Here is a 13069-nt window from a genome sequence, read left to right as displayed (position 1 = left end):
CCATCCCCACTGGAGCCACTGCAGCTCTGCACCCACGGACTCGCCGCCGAGCGGCCACAGACGGTCAATGGGACAGAAGGCCAGGAAGGAAAAGACCAGGGTTGGAAGCAATGAAACGACTGGGAGATGCTGCATTTGCTCCATGGACTAGGATGACAGAGACAGCTGCTAGCTACGGCCCGATTCTCCCGCTGTGACTCCACTGACCAAACACACAGATGCTGGGGGCAGGGGGCAACAAACAGCACCAGTTAAAAACAAGAGCCACTCTTGAGAACAAAGGGGGAACTATCTAAATTTCAGTATGAACTCATAATTCATTCAGTTTACTATTATTACATTTTCGAAATTCACCATTGTGGAAAAAGAGAGAAAAGTGGTGGGGGATAAGAAAATGCCTATTGCTAAAAAACTGAGAGATGCTTCCACATGCAGTTTGATGCTAAGTTATCTGCAGAACGGATGCACTTGGAAACCCAACTTAGCGTCTTCCACAAGCGCTGGGGGCTGCTCCACAGCTGCTGAAAAAAACGGAGGCTAAGAGTACCATACTCGACATCCTTAATGCTAAGCTCACGGAGAGAAAGGTGTCTGCAAAGCTTTGCCCTGCACACTAGCCTAGTCTCTTTGACTTACTGCTTTCATGGACCCATAATTTTAAGACAAGCAGACACCTTTCCAAACTGCAAGCTGGGCAATGACTGGAGGCATCAGGAAGTGCCGGGCAGAGGCTGCTAAGTGCCAAGGCTCCCAACTCCCCCGACATCCTGAGGAGCACGGGAGATTCCTGGCGACAGGGCTACTCTGCTGCTTCCTGCCCAGAGCACACCCCCGTCTGGCCTCTGTACAGCTCCTGGAGCCCCCACCACCTGTGCTTGTTGGTCCTGACCCTGAGGGTCCCAGGGCAGAGGGGCCCACAGGGCGTGACTGTGTGGGAGGTGGTGTCTCCAGGTCGGGGAGGCTGGGGTCACATCGTTAGGCTTGCCAACTCGTCACCTTCATTTTTTCCAACCAGCTGCGGATAAGGCTACTCATATTCCAGGAACTGTTTGTGATAGAACAGCAAGTACCTGCAGAGGCAGAGAGAGGAAGATGCTCACACTCTGATTCACAAGATGTCAAAACCAAAGCCACTGCCCCAAACGAGAGCGCAGCTCAGCGCCCTCTGCACATGTGCCAGAGCCCAATTTCTTGGTTGATGGTTTTGGTTTTTCAATCCCCAAGGGGGAGAGAGCACTTCACTAACTGGTGGCACTGCCCCCACCAGGAGGCCCCCCGACCTCCACAGCCCTCTCCCCGAGCTATGACTACCCCGCCTGCGTGGGGCCCAGCGTCTGCCAGGACCACTGCAACAGGGTCCAGCCCAAATCCACCTGCTGCCCTCAAGACTACCCTTTAACACACACATTCTTCTATGTAAAACCTCTCAAGGGGGCTTTCCTGTTGCTCAGAATATAAAGTCCAAACCCCTCAAAGAGTCCATGGCAGCAAGGTCCCCTTGGTCCCTGGAGGGAACATTCTCTCTCTCCCCTCTGATGACTCACTGAGGCCGGCATTCTACCTAGAACAAGCCCTTGTCACTTGGGCAACAGAAGGTGAACCCCCCTGAATGCACTAGGTGCAGACGTGGCTGTGGACTCAGATGAACAGACAGGAAGCAGAGGTGCCTGAGCAGGGTTCTCCTCCCACCCAAGGACGCACCCTTCGCTGTCCAGCACGTCCTTAATGCTGGCCTTGGTGATAATGGCATCATCACACTTGAACCACTGGTCTTTGTGCTGCCGGATGAAGCTGGTGTAATGGCCACTCTCCAAGGTCCCTTGATGGTTAACAACGGCAAATAACGAATATCTAGCATGGGAGGGAAGGAGTAGGAGAGAGAGCAGCTGACCGTCAGAAACCAGACAGCCCAGGCAGGGAAGGGGAGGCCCGGGCCCAAGCACCGCACCCCAGCAGCTATGGCTGACACACAGGAGGCTAACAGAGGGGAGGGAGAGCCTGGCCAGCCCTGCTCGCTCTCCCTCACTCCGCTGCCATCTGAGACTGCATCTAATGGAAGCAGGCAGCGGCAGACACACCAGCCTTCGTTCTTCCCACAACATCAACAGGAGGAAGAACAGTGAAAGGAAAAGAGGTCCCACTGTGTGCAGCGAAGGCAGCCAGTCAAGCTCTCCAAATGGAACCTCCCTCCGGCCAGAGACCAGGGGAAGGGATGGGGCTCCTCCGACAGTGGGGAACATTTATAACGACGAGGTATACAAAGTCCCTCCCCAACAGAGGGCAGAGGGCCAGACACTAAGTAGGTCAGTGGCCACAGGAACAAGAGCCCTGCCAGTACCGCTCCTAAGCGTGTGGTTCCCGAGAGCCACTGGTGTCCTACGAGGCAGAAGGGATGCCCGCTTGCCCGGAGCGTGACCAGAGGCACCAGGACACACACACTACTTGGCAGCACTTACTTGTTGTCATTACTGAGACTGTCCGTGGGCTGCTGGTACTGTCCGTTCATCCTGCTCTCTTTGCTGTAACAGACAAGGGCGGATGCAGCCTCACAGATTAAATAACATCATCAGGCAGAGACACAGGGCTCCAGCAACACCAACCACACCAGATGCCGTGCTAAGGTATGTTTTATGTGCTTTCTTGTTCTTTCAACAACTCCATTTTAGGCAGAAGTGATCCCCGTGTTACCTGAGGACACCGGGGCTGGTCTGTGAGGTGAACTGCCTAGGGCACACCTGGGCCCCAGGGCCACCTGGCCTGGCCTCCTGACACTACCATGTCCTCTCTGGGGGGGGTGGGGAATGGAGCCACAGGCCATTCACTGCCTGAGAACTTCCGAATGGGCTTATGACAGGAGCTGGAACTGGGACAAAGTTCCCAGAGTTTAGTCTGTAACACACCAGATGCGAAGGTGCTCTCAAGTTAAATCCACTCAACAGCCTAGACAGCTGTTTCCTCAAAGGACAAAGACTGCTGCTTGTCACTTCATAACCTGCACATCTGCTGGTGAGATGGGGGAGGGGCAGCACTGGAAACAGGAAAATCCACGTTTTATTTATCTCATTTATGTAAGGGGGCTGTGGCTACCAATAGCAGAAAACACCAAGCTCTCTTGAGACCCTGACATCAGCAATCGTACCACCACCTTCATGGACTCATGAAATCGTGACTGGGGCCGGCTCACTTCCCTGGGCACAGGGTTACAGGCTGACAGCACAGAGCTATAACCCTGGTGGTCTTGTTTTATCTGAGATGGTCACTTGTATGCCCCAGGAGCAGGACCAGAAGGAAGGACACCAGGAAGATGCCAATAACAAAAGCAATTTGTTTTTACATGGTGCTGTGGGTTAAGCTGCATCCCCTAAAAAATAACATCCACATTTCAGCTCTTGGAACCTGAGATGGGATCTTACTTGTAGAAAGGTCTTTGCAGATGTGGGCAGTTAATAAGGATGTCTAGAAGAGATCATCCTGATGACCTGAGTGGGCCCTAAGTCCAGAAACCAGGGTTTCCAGGAGGGATCAGCAGCGGGAGATGGGACACAGACTGGTGGGAGGAGCCCAAGAGCCGGGAGGTGGCCAGGAACCGAACCGTCCCCAGACCCTTCACAGGAGAAAGGGCCCTGCCTACAGCTCAGTTTCAGATTTCTGGCCTCTCACACAGAGAGAAAATCTGCTTCTGTGGTTTCGCGCCGTTGACTTCGTGGCTATTTGTTATAGCAGCCACAGGATGCTGACGGTTTTGTGCATCGATGAGCATTATGGTTTTTGGAGGATTACATTTTAAGTGGTCTATGATACAAAGGTTTGAAAACAAGGAAAATGAAATCTACAACTGCAAAATAAACATCTGTTTATATTTCAAAATCTGTTCTACCAAATAAAGCGCTGCCTTCTCACTGGATCCCACACCTTGATGAATTCCCAAGTTTAAAAGTGGACAGAGAATTATCAGAGAAATATTCAAAGCAAAAACTGTATCTGAGGAAAAGCAATTCATTAAAATATGTCTTGGTTAAGATCAGGGTAAATAATTAAGCTTGTGGTAGGTAAGGTTTGTATCAACGTCAGCAATCACCTTGTCAAAGCCCCACCAGGACCATAGCATCCCCTGCCCAGATGCAGCTGGACAAACCCTCTCCTACCTGGAGGCCATGAAGGGGGTCATGTCCAGTTCCAGGGGAAAGGACACATACGTGGTGATCTTCCGCCTCAGCTTGGCTGAGTGTTCGAATCGCTACAGAAACAGGAGTTGGGGAAAGAGTAAGAAAGGAGACAAGCGCCAGTCAGCTCCCAGACTTTAGTGGTTTCCTCCAATGACACTTCTCTGTGCCTCACACTGTATGTTTTTTAATGTCTTTTGGCTGCATGCAGAGCTCACAGATTTAACACCACAATGTTGATCCATACAAACTCCAACGTATGGGGTTCAGGTCAAGCCCTGAAATGACGGGATCGTTCAGGGGTGACACCAGGGCTACTACGATGTCATCTCTCAGCAAACACAGCGAACTGCAGGAAGCACACATCCATAACTGGTGGCAGCAAAAATGAACATGTCCTTCCTTTCACCAGACAAAAGATACTCCTTTGACTAGATCAGGGGCACCAAATCCAGCCAGTGAGCTTGGAATTGTTTTACATTTTTAAAGGGTTGTAAAATAAAACAAAGAATATGTGGCCCAGGAAGCCTAAAATATTACGATCTACTATCTGGTCCTTTATGGAAGAAGCCTGCTGACTCCTTAACTAGATCATAATGCTAAGTGTCTCTGTAATAAAGTAAGAGAAAAACAGAAAACTTGGGCCAGGCGGAGATAGCAAATCTGGGTAGAAGTAATAAAGTCTTAACTACGTGCCCCACAGAGTAACTGACACCCTACGTTTCACTGTGAGGCGACTGTGTTCTGGTGGCCACAGCACAGGGGAAAAGTCATCACACTCGCAGCCCCGAGCTTGCTCAGCGTTCCCTACTGACTCGCTGCAGTTACAAAACGTCTTCTGTAAACCAGACCTACGGGCTGCGCGTCACACTGTGCACTGAATCAGTCTGCCGCTAGAACTGGCTTGCTGGAAAACTTACTTTGAGATGGAAACAAGCCACGATGGGCAGTTTCTTCATGGTGAGCTGTTTGGTGGACTCCTGGTAGCTGTGGCAGCCACTGCACTTGATCTTGGCGCTGCTTCCCAAGTGCTCTGGTCTGGTGAATCTACGAGGCATAAGAAAGATGGGAGACGTAAGAGACAGGAACGAGAGAAGACAGGTATTTTATCACTTTCGATGGGTCGATTTCTCTACTAAAAACTTACATATACAGTTAAGGATGTTTGTGATTTCACAATGCAAAAAAGAAATTATTTTTTCCTCCACCTTTCCTGCCTATTTTTTATAAAAAACATTTATCTTAAATACTGTTTAAATCGAAGGCCTGGAGAAATGGTAATAATTTTCTAACTATCATACCACACAGCAGTTAAATTTGCCCCAGAAAAATGAAAATTTGTATTGATACAAAAACTATACACAAATGTTTATAGAGGCTTTACTGATTAACAGCCAAAGACCCGGAAATGACCCAGATGTCCTCCAGCGGTGAAGGGTTAAACTGTGGTGCAGCCACAAATACTGGTCAGCAACAAAAAGGCACACCAGTGATCCACACAGCAGCCTGGGTGAATCTCCAGAAAACACCATGCGTGAAAAAAGCTGCCGCCAAAAGGCTACACGTTGTATGATGCCATGTACGTAACCCTGAAAGGTCGGATTTGTAGAAATGGTGCAGGAGGGGATGGCGGGAGGGCAGGAGGCACAGCTGTGCGGGACGCCATGGCGATGGAGAGGCTGGGCACTTCCTGCCCGGACGTCAGCATCCTGGCTGTGGTGCCCACCACAGTGCTGCAGGGCTACCATCGGGGACACTGGGTGAAGGGTACGCGGGCTCTCTCTGTGTGGTTTCTTACAACTGCAGGGGAGCTGCAATTATCCCAACATAAGAAGCTTAACTTGATTTCATTCTTCTGGTGACCCTGGGTATTGGCAGCCACACCCCTGCCCACAAGAACACGTGCCAAGGCCCTGGCTGTGCTGGCCCAAGCCCAGGGAGTTCAAGTCCCTGGCCACCTCCTTACTATCCAAAGCTGGGCCCTGCTCCTGGGGCCACAATGATGTTGACTGGCAACTACCTTCCCGTCCCTTCAGGCCATGGAACCGGGGCAGTCCGGGCCACCTAACATGGTCAGCATATCTCCTTGGCCTGGGCGCAGAGCCTCTGGACCCTGACCTGGCCCAACCCAACACTCCGCAGAGCCACAGGTGGCCCCAGGACAGGCAGGATCAACACTGCCTTGATAAGCCCTGCCGACACCCACCCCACAGCCTCCCCTGCCGCCCGCATCCCCCATCAGGAGTCAGATGGAGGAGACCTGGAGGAGGGAGTCCCAGCTGCACCAGCCATTCCCTGCCCAAGGTGCCAAGTCATCCTAGCTGCAGATGCAAGGCTTTATGCTCACGAACGCCATGACTTGTGTGCCAACCACCCTTGGTTCCCAGAAGGCACGAGCTTTGCGCTCCTTCTTTCCATGATACTATTCCCCCGACACTCTGCCTTTATTCAGTTGTGACCGGACTGGCTCTGGCTAAAGAGGCATTTTCCTCTTTGGTCAGCCCTCCCAATAAAATGGTGCACAAAAGTGGGGGGAAAAAGCCTTCCTTAAAGAACTGAGATGTCTGGGGAACTAATTTTCTAACGGTGGGGACAGATTATGACACAGAAGGGCTGCGTTAAAAGCACTTCTGGCACAACAGGTAGCTACTAACAATAAAAACTCATAAAACAGACATTTCAATGTACTGTACACCAATTTTTAAAGCTGAAAACAAACAACCCAATCTTTCTTCAACCAAGTATGGAGAGCCATTGTTTATGCTTTAGAAATTCTGTCATCTCACCCAGCACAAGACAGGAGCCCTCTGGCCAAAGTTGAGCTTGTTTCACTGCGGCCTTGTGATCTAGTCTCGGGAGAACTTGGAAAAGGGAGCCCTTGCTTTCAACACAAGGCAGGGATGGACGCGCTCTACCTCTTCTCCCCCGACGTGGGTGCTGTCGCCAGCCATGCGAGGCCTCTCCTAACCACACACGTTTCCTACACATTTCGGTTGGTAGTTCTACTGCCTTCTCCCCCATTGCCTGCTTTGTGTATAAAGTTTCAGTTTTACTGAAATTTATGACTAAATTTTAATTTAGTGTCTTTGAAAAATGTTTTTGGTTTTGGTTATTTGTTCGTTTTCCAAATTAAAATGTGGTACTCCATTATACACCTGGACCTATCAGTGCAAGAAAAGCTTGCACCCTTTCTAAGGAACACTTTCACTCAACAGGGATTCTCCTGCAGTAACCTTTAATTAATCCAAGTAAAAGAAAATAAAGGCTATAGAACACTAGACTCAATTAAAATTTAGGAAGTTTTTCTGATCTCTTCACAATTATATGCTACAGCTATTTGAATATATTTTACAGCAAACACTCCCTACATTTTATCACTTATCTGAACTAATGAAGTGGTGAATGGACAAATTTGAAAATGACTGCAAGTACGGAAGACCACATGTACGTTCTGATCTCTTGCAGAAAAGGCCATGTACCATAGGGTGGGGCAGCTCTTTGTTCACACTCTGGTGTAGGTTATTAACCACAAAAGGTGAGGGAGCTCCAAGTCTTGCTCTATGGCTCTCAGTTCATGTACATCGAGGTGTGGACCGCCAGCTAGGGATAAAGATATCCTACACTATGCAAAGCTGGTGGACAGAAATATCTACTCGTCTTGGAGAGGGAAAAAAAAAGGCAAACTAGCATGAGCAACCGCAGGCTAATGTCCTGTCTGTTCTCAAGGCTCTGTCCTAGGCATGTGAAAAAAAAAAAAGCCCCATTTGATCCTAATCAACCCCTGCTTCTGAACACCCTTCCCATGAGGAAGACTATGGTGGGCTTCTCACCTTCGCAGGCAGTCCGTGAGCGTGGTGGTTCCCGACACATGGCTCTCTCCATTCACCACGCTGCCCTCACTTCCTGGGCTCAGGGGCCAGAATGGGGTGGAAGAGCCAGGCAGATCTAAACTGATGTCCCAGAAGGGGTCTATTGTGGTAGAGACTCCACTAGAAGCAAAGGGAGACAGACGCACGTGAGGACTACTATCCACTGTGGCTCCTGGGGCAACACCGTGTGGAGGATGCCCCACCCTCCCCTTCCCCACTTCACCCTTTTGCACGAGCATCATCTCAGGTTGGACAGAGAGCAGAGTGCTCACACCCAGCATGTCCTGGGCTCCCAAGGTGGCCCCAGGAAGGGATGTGTGAACCCCTAAGGCCAGGGCTGATCCTAAAGCAATGATTTCCAAACCCGGAAGACCATCATAATCATTTAGGGATTTTCTTAAGATTAAAAATTCACAGGCGCCAGTCCAGAGGCTCTGAATCCATGGATCTCTCTCTGCTGCACCTGGGAACTGGAACCTCCTACCCTGGGTGGTAAAGGAGGCCTCCAAGCACACTTCCCAGAGAGCATGCACTAGCCAGGCCCGGCAGCCCCAGCTGGGCAATTGATGCTGCACTTAACAAGACCAGTTCCTTCCTAGAGAATTATTTCACAACATAAAAAAAAAAACTCAGATTGATGAATGTAGTATAGATATTTAAACAGGATTTAAAGCTGAAACAATCTCCTGCTAATGGAATTCAGTAGTTTAGGGCCTGTGAGGAAGTCAGAACTGCACAGAGCAAACTCTGAGCCCAACCTGATTAGAACCAAGGCGTCACGCAATCTATGATCCTTACAGAAAGCTGCACCTTGACACAGGCAGCTCTGGCCTTTCCAATATCCAACTGGCCTTATGTAGACTGCAAATAGCAATCCATTAGGGGTTCTGAAGTAATTTTAGTGGATCATGACCACATTTTAAAAAAATTGATCTGCAATAAAAAACAGAGCCAGATGCAACAGCCTGTGGTCCCAGCTACTCGGGAGGCTGAGGCAGGAGGATCACTTAAGCCCAGGAGTTCAAGGTTACAGTGAGCTCTCACGATGCCACTGCACTCCAGCCTGGGTGACATATGAGACCTCATTTCTAAAAATAACTAGTAGCATGCACTGAGTTTGAGTAAGAGGGTTCCTCTAACCTAACAAGGGATTCTCTTTCTGGCTCTAGAAGCTTGGAACACTAAGCAGAGGCCACACCTGGAAAGAATTAGGGCCACTGCATTAGAGAAAATGGAAAAGGAAACCATAAATTCATTAAAACTAATACACTTCGGAACACACGTCAAAAATCTGCCATTTGTGATCTAGCCCTTCATGAAATGGGCCTGTTGTATTTGGTTCCTGGTGTCGAGGACTATAAGGGAAGCAGAGAAATGGGGGACGGGGGAAAGCTCCCAAGAACGCATCCTGTGGAGTGGACAACAGCAAGGACCTCGACACTGAGGGTGCACATCAGAAATGACCCCCACTTGAGGGTGCCCACGGGGGCACCAGCCTCTCCAAGAGAACGAGGCCCACCCACCAAGACCTTCACACTCAGAGCATCTGTTCATCATTTCTCTAGTATCTTTTCAATTAGAGCTATTCTGTCTCCACAAATGACAACGGTGTGGCTGTCTAACAAAACCACCTCTGCTTCTCGGCTGGTTGCTGCTGCAGACAGGCCACTGTAAGAGCCAAACAGCCCAGTGACCTATCCATCAAGATGGCCTGGTGGGGGTGGCGTCCACCATGCTCTGGGGCCAGGAATCTACTTTAAAGCCTGTTCAGAGCACACGGCTGTGCTGACGGGAATCTGCTGTGGTGCCGACACAAATGGAGCCAGTGCTGACGCTGCAGAGCACACTCACTGGCAGACTTGGCAGGTGACGTCCGACTGCAGCCCCCCCGTGAAGATCTGGTCAATGATGCAGTTGCAGTGGTTGGGGTTGTTCGCCTTCTTCCCATTATCATCACCTGGGGACAGATCACGCTCCGTGATTAGCATCTGTACACCATAAAGATGGCAAGGCCCCAAGAGAAGGACACATCTGCCCAGGAGGGGCCCAAGGAAGCCAGGAGTGCTGACACTCTGGTATTCATCATTTCAACAGACCTGGCAGAGGGTCCCATCATTATTTTAATGTGATGAGAAATTGGAGCTCTTGGATTTCCAACTCTTCTTTCTTTCATTCCCTAAGAAGAGTGCCTTAGAGCTTCTTTTTATCTTAGCAACAAAGCACATCTAATGCCTAATAACTGGGCAGAGTTATTGATTCCCTTTTTCATATACAGAGACACTAAATAAATATGTTTCTAGTGAGATAGCCAAACTTATTGTGGGCCAAATATTCCCAGGGAAGCCCCTACCCTCTCCCTTCCCTGGCTAGGTAAAATGGTGCCCTTAGATCAGGAAGTGTCACTATATGACTTTCTCGGGCTTTTCCCCGCCAGCTCATGCACTCTCACCCCAGGTAAGCAGCCTGTCATCCAGGCAGGTTTATCTAGAGAAGTGCCACTCCCACCCTCTACTCAACACACGTTTTATTTATTTATGTGTATGTAGATAAATAAAAAATGTACGCAGCAAAATACAACACATACAACTTCATTCGACTAGACAACGTGTGTGGCCATCTGTATATATGTTATACACTATCAAGCTGAATTATTACAAAGGAATAAAGAATGGCCTTTGAGTTTTCGATAGCAGAAAATTTAAGATTAGGAAGAAGATGCTGCCCAGAAGGATCTCAAATTCATGGGACAGAATCTTAGAGTACAGGAAAACATAACACACACAAGAAAGACACAAATACAGACACACAGAAACAGCAGTGGCGGCCCCCATGCCTTAAACAATTGCGCATCCCCAAGTGCACCGCGCCTGGGCAACCTCGCTACAGGGTTCTGATCGCCAACGTTTCTAAGAAGAACCTTTCATTTCTTTTCAGACATTTCAGTGCGAATTATGTCAGAAGCAGATCACAACAGTTTCATCATTTTTTGCTTATGTAAACATTTTAACAGCAATTCATTTTCAAATACTTGAGTTTTAGATCAGATTTCTGCTGGTTACAGAAGGCTCTTAATTATTCTCACTAGGTGCTTGGAATAATAATTTAATAATCTTCCACAGTGGCTCTTTTCTGTTGTATGTTATAAATCACATTAGGAAACCAAATTTTACCTAAGCTATTGAGCAACTTTTGATTCCTAGGACAAGCATTATTAAAAGGATCATGCATACGTTTTCAGCAGAAAAAATTTAAGACCAACAACCAGTACCTAACTCCATGACAGTGCATTAAAACCAGACATCTTACCTCAAGTGTGGGTCATTTCTGAGCTGGACCCCAGACCCCACCAGGCGACTGTGGGTGCCACGCGGCAGCTCAGCCGAGGGACTGACGGCATGGGGAAGGCCAGCTCACCAGGCCCTTAGACGGAGTGACCCGGGAAACAGGACTTTGTTTTTCAAAAGACACCAATTAAAGAGAAAATTAGCTGGCAGGATACTGCCACCAACTAGCTGTGCCAGCCCAGAGGCCACAGGTAACCCACGGGCAGCCAGGTCCCTAGTCACCTGAGCACAGTAGTCCTCGGGGCAGCACCTGAACTAGCAGCATCAGCATCACCTCTGGGCCCATGGAATCAGAAAACCCCAGCAACATGTTTCAAGGAGCCTCTGGGTGACCAGCCTACACTCAAGTTTGAGAATCGACCCCAGCTGGTACCTGTGCTGACAGAATCTAAGCCATTGGGTCCTCCACGCTGGGACCCCAGAGTGAGGAGGGCAGAGAGGGGTCAAGCTTGGCTCGAGTGGTTCAGTCCTCATCTCCCGCCTCCAGCCCCCAAACCATCAAAACTCACACATATCTGAGCACCCTCTGGGCTCGGGCTATGAGACTATGTTATGGGAGAGGCCGAGTTTCAATAAGAGCCCAAGAGAGACTTTAAAACAAAAGGCTCTTGACTGGAATCAGAAAGGATGTGCCCCGGGTCAGGGAGTGCTGGCAAGCACACAGGGGCAGTGCTGTTCCCAGCGCTCTCTGGCCATTGCACAGCAACAGTCAGTCCTTCTGGAGATCCCGCAAGGGGAGGGAGACAGTTTTGCCAGCTAAGGTGTGTTTGGGGATTACTCGGAGGCCTCAGGCCTGATAACCCAGAGGAACCCCAAAACCATCCCAAGCAGGCAGAGACCCCAAACCACACTGGGCGTTCTGAGATTTCACTGTTCACCATGATGGGTCAAGGGAGGACAGACTGCCAGGCTGCTGAAGCTATTTCCTCTTCTGTTAAACTATGAAGAACCTCTTTGAGGTAATTAGGGTGTCTTCTTATTGGAAAAAAAAGGATTATGAAGTCTATAACACAATCAAATGTCAGCCACGCTGATTTGCACAAGTGCATACTCGCTTTGCTTCCTCTCGTCAAGGAAAACCCTGTCCTAACCCTGGGAGAGGCACAGGAGGTGCAGCCAACCTTTGCAGTGCCGGTGCAGGACGTCCAGGGCTGCGATGAGGAACTCGTGGGCGTCCTGCTGCTCGTAGCCCGCCAGGTGCCGCGCGTGGGTCCATACCAGGTGCAGCAACTTATATGGGATGTGAGGGGACCGGTGCCCAGAGTAAAACTGCTCCGACAAGGAAAAGGGATAAACTGGTCAGGAATAAACACAGACTCTGAACACAGGACAGACAACAAAAAACATTTAACGGCTGCCTACAATTGGTAAGGCTAGTTTGACAAAAATGGCTCAATTTTACTTTTTTTTAAAAAACTATTTTTATTTGGACTCACTGGACTCTTTGAGTCCGCATATGAGTTTCTCTCTTCCCGCCATCTAGTTTTCTACAGATAAGCCTAAATGTTGAATTATGACTTGCAATGTGAGCTCAAATGCATGTAAAAATGATTCATTTTGCCCAATACTAGTTTACTCAAAGCATCAAACCACCTCAGGCCCATGTCCACCAGCGCTTCCACACAGGGATCACACATTACTGTGATTACAGAAGACTCAAGAGCGTCAGCCACAGACTCTCCTGCTCCTCCAG

The 13069-nt window shown here is 49.3% G+C and overlaps 1 protein-coding gene across 1 annotated transcript in view; it reads right to left on the bottom strand.

The window, feature by feature from the left end:
• Positions 1-1008: 1008 nt before the first annotated feature.
• USP22 (ubiquitin specific peptidase 22) overlaps positions 1009-13069 on the bottom strand; it is a 53722-nt gene continuing 41661 nt past the window's right edge. The window contains exons 6-13 of the mRNA XM_012651427.1: positions 12498-12645; positions 9884-9989; positions 7994-8152; positions 5084-5210; positions 4146-4237; positions 2457-2519; positions 1702-1851; positions 1009-1070 (exon numbers count right to left, since the gene is read on the bottom strand). Coding sequence (XP_012506881.1) covers positions 1028-1070; positions 1702-1851; positions 2457-2519; positions 4146-4237; positions 5084-5210; positions 7994-8152; positions 9884-9989; positions 12498-12645 — 888 coding nt within the window. The 3' untranslated portion in view covers positions 1009-1027. The remainder of the gene's footprint in view (positions 1071-1701; positions 1852-2456; positions 2520-4145; positions 4238-5083; positions 5211-7993; positions 8153-9883; positions 9990-12497; positions 12646-13069) is intronic.

The sequence above is a fragment of the Propithecus coquereli genome, unplaced genomic scaffold (genome assembly GCF_000956105.1).
Source record: "Propithecus coquereli isolate 6110/MARCELLA unplaced genomic scaffold, Pcoq_1.0 Scaffold355, whole genome shotgun sequence".
Lineage (NCBI taxonomy): Eukaryota > Metazoa > Chordata > Mammalia > Primates > Indriidae > Propithecus > Propithecus coquereli.
Note: the sequence above shows the minus strand (reverse complement) of the source record. Positions and strands in the feature narration are given on the sequence as shown.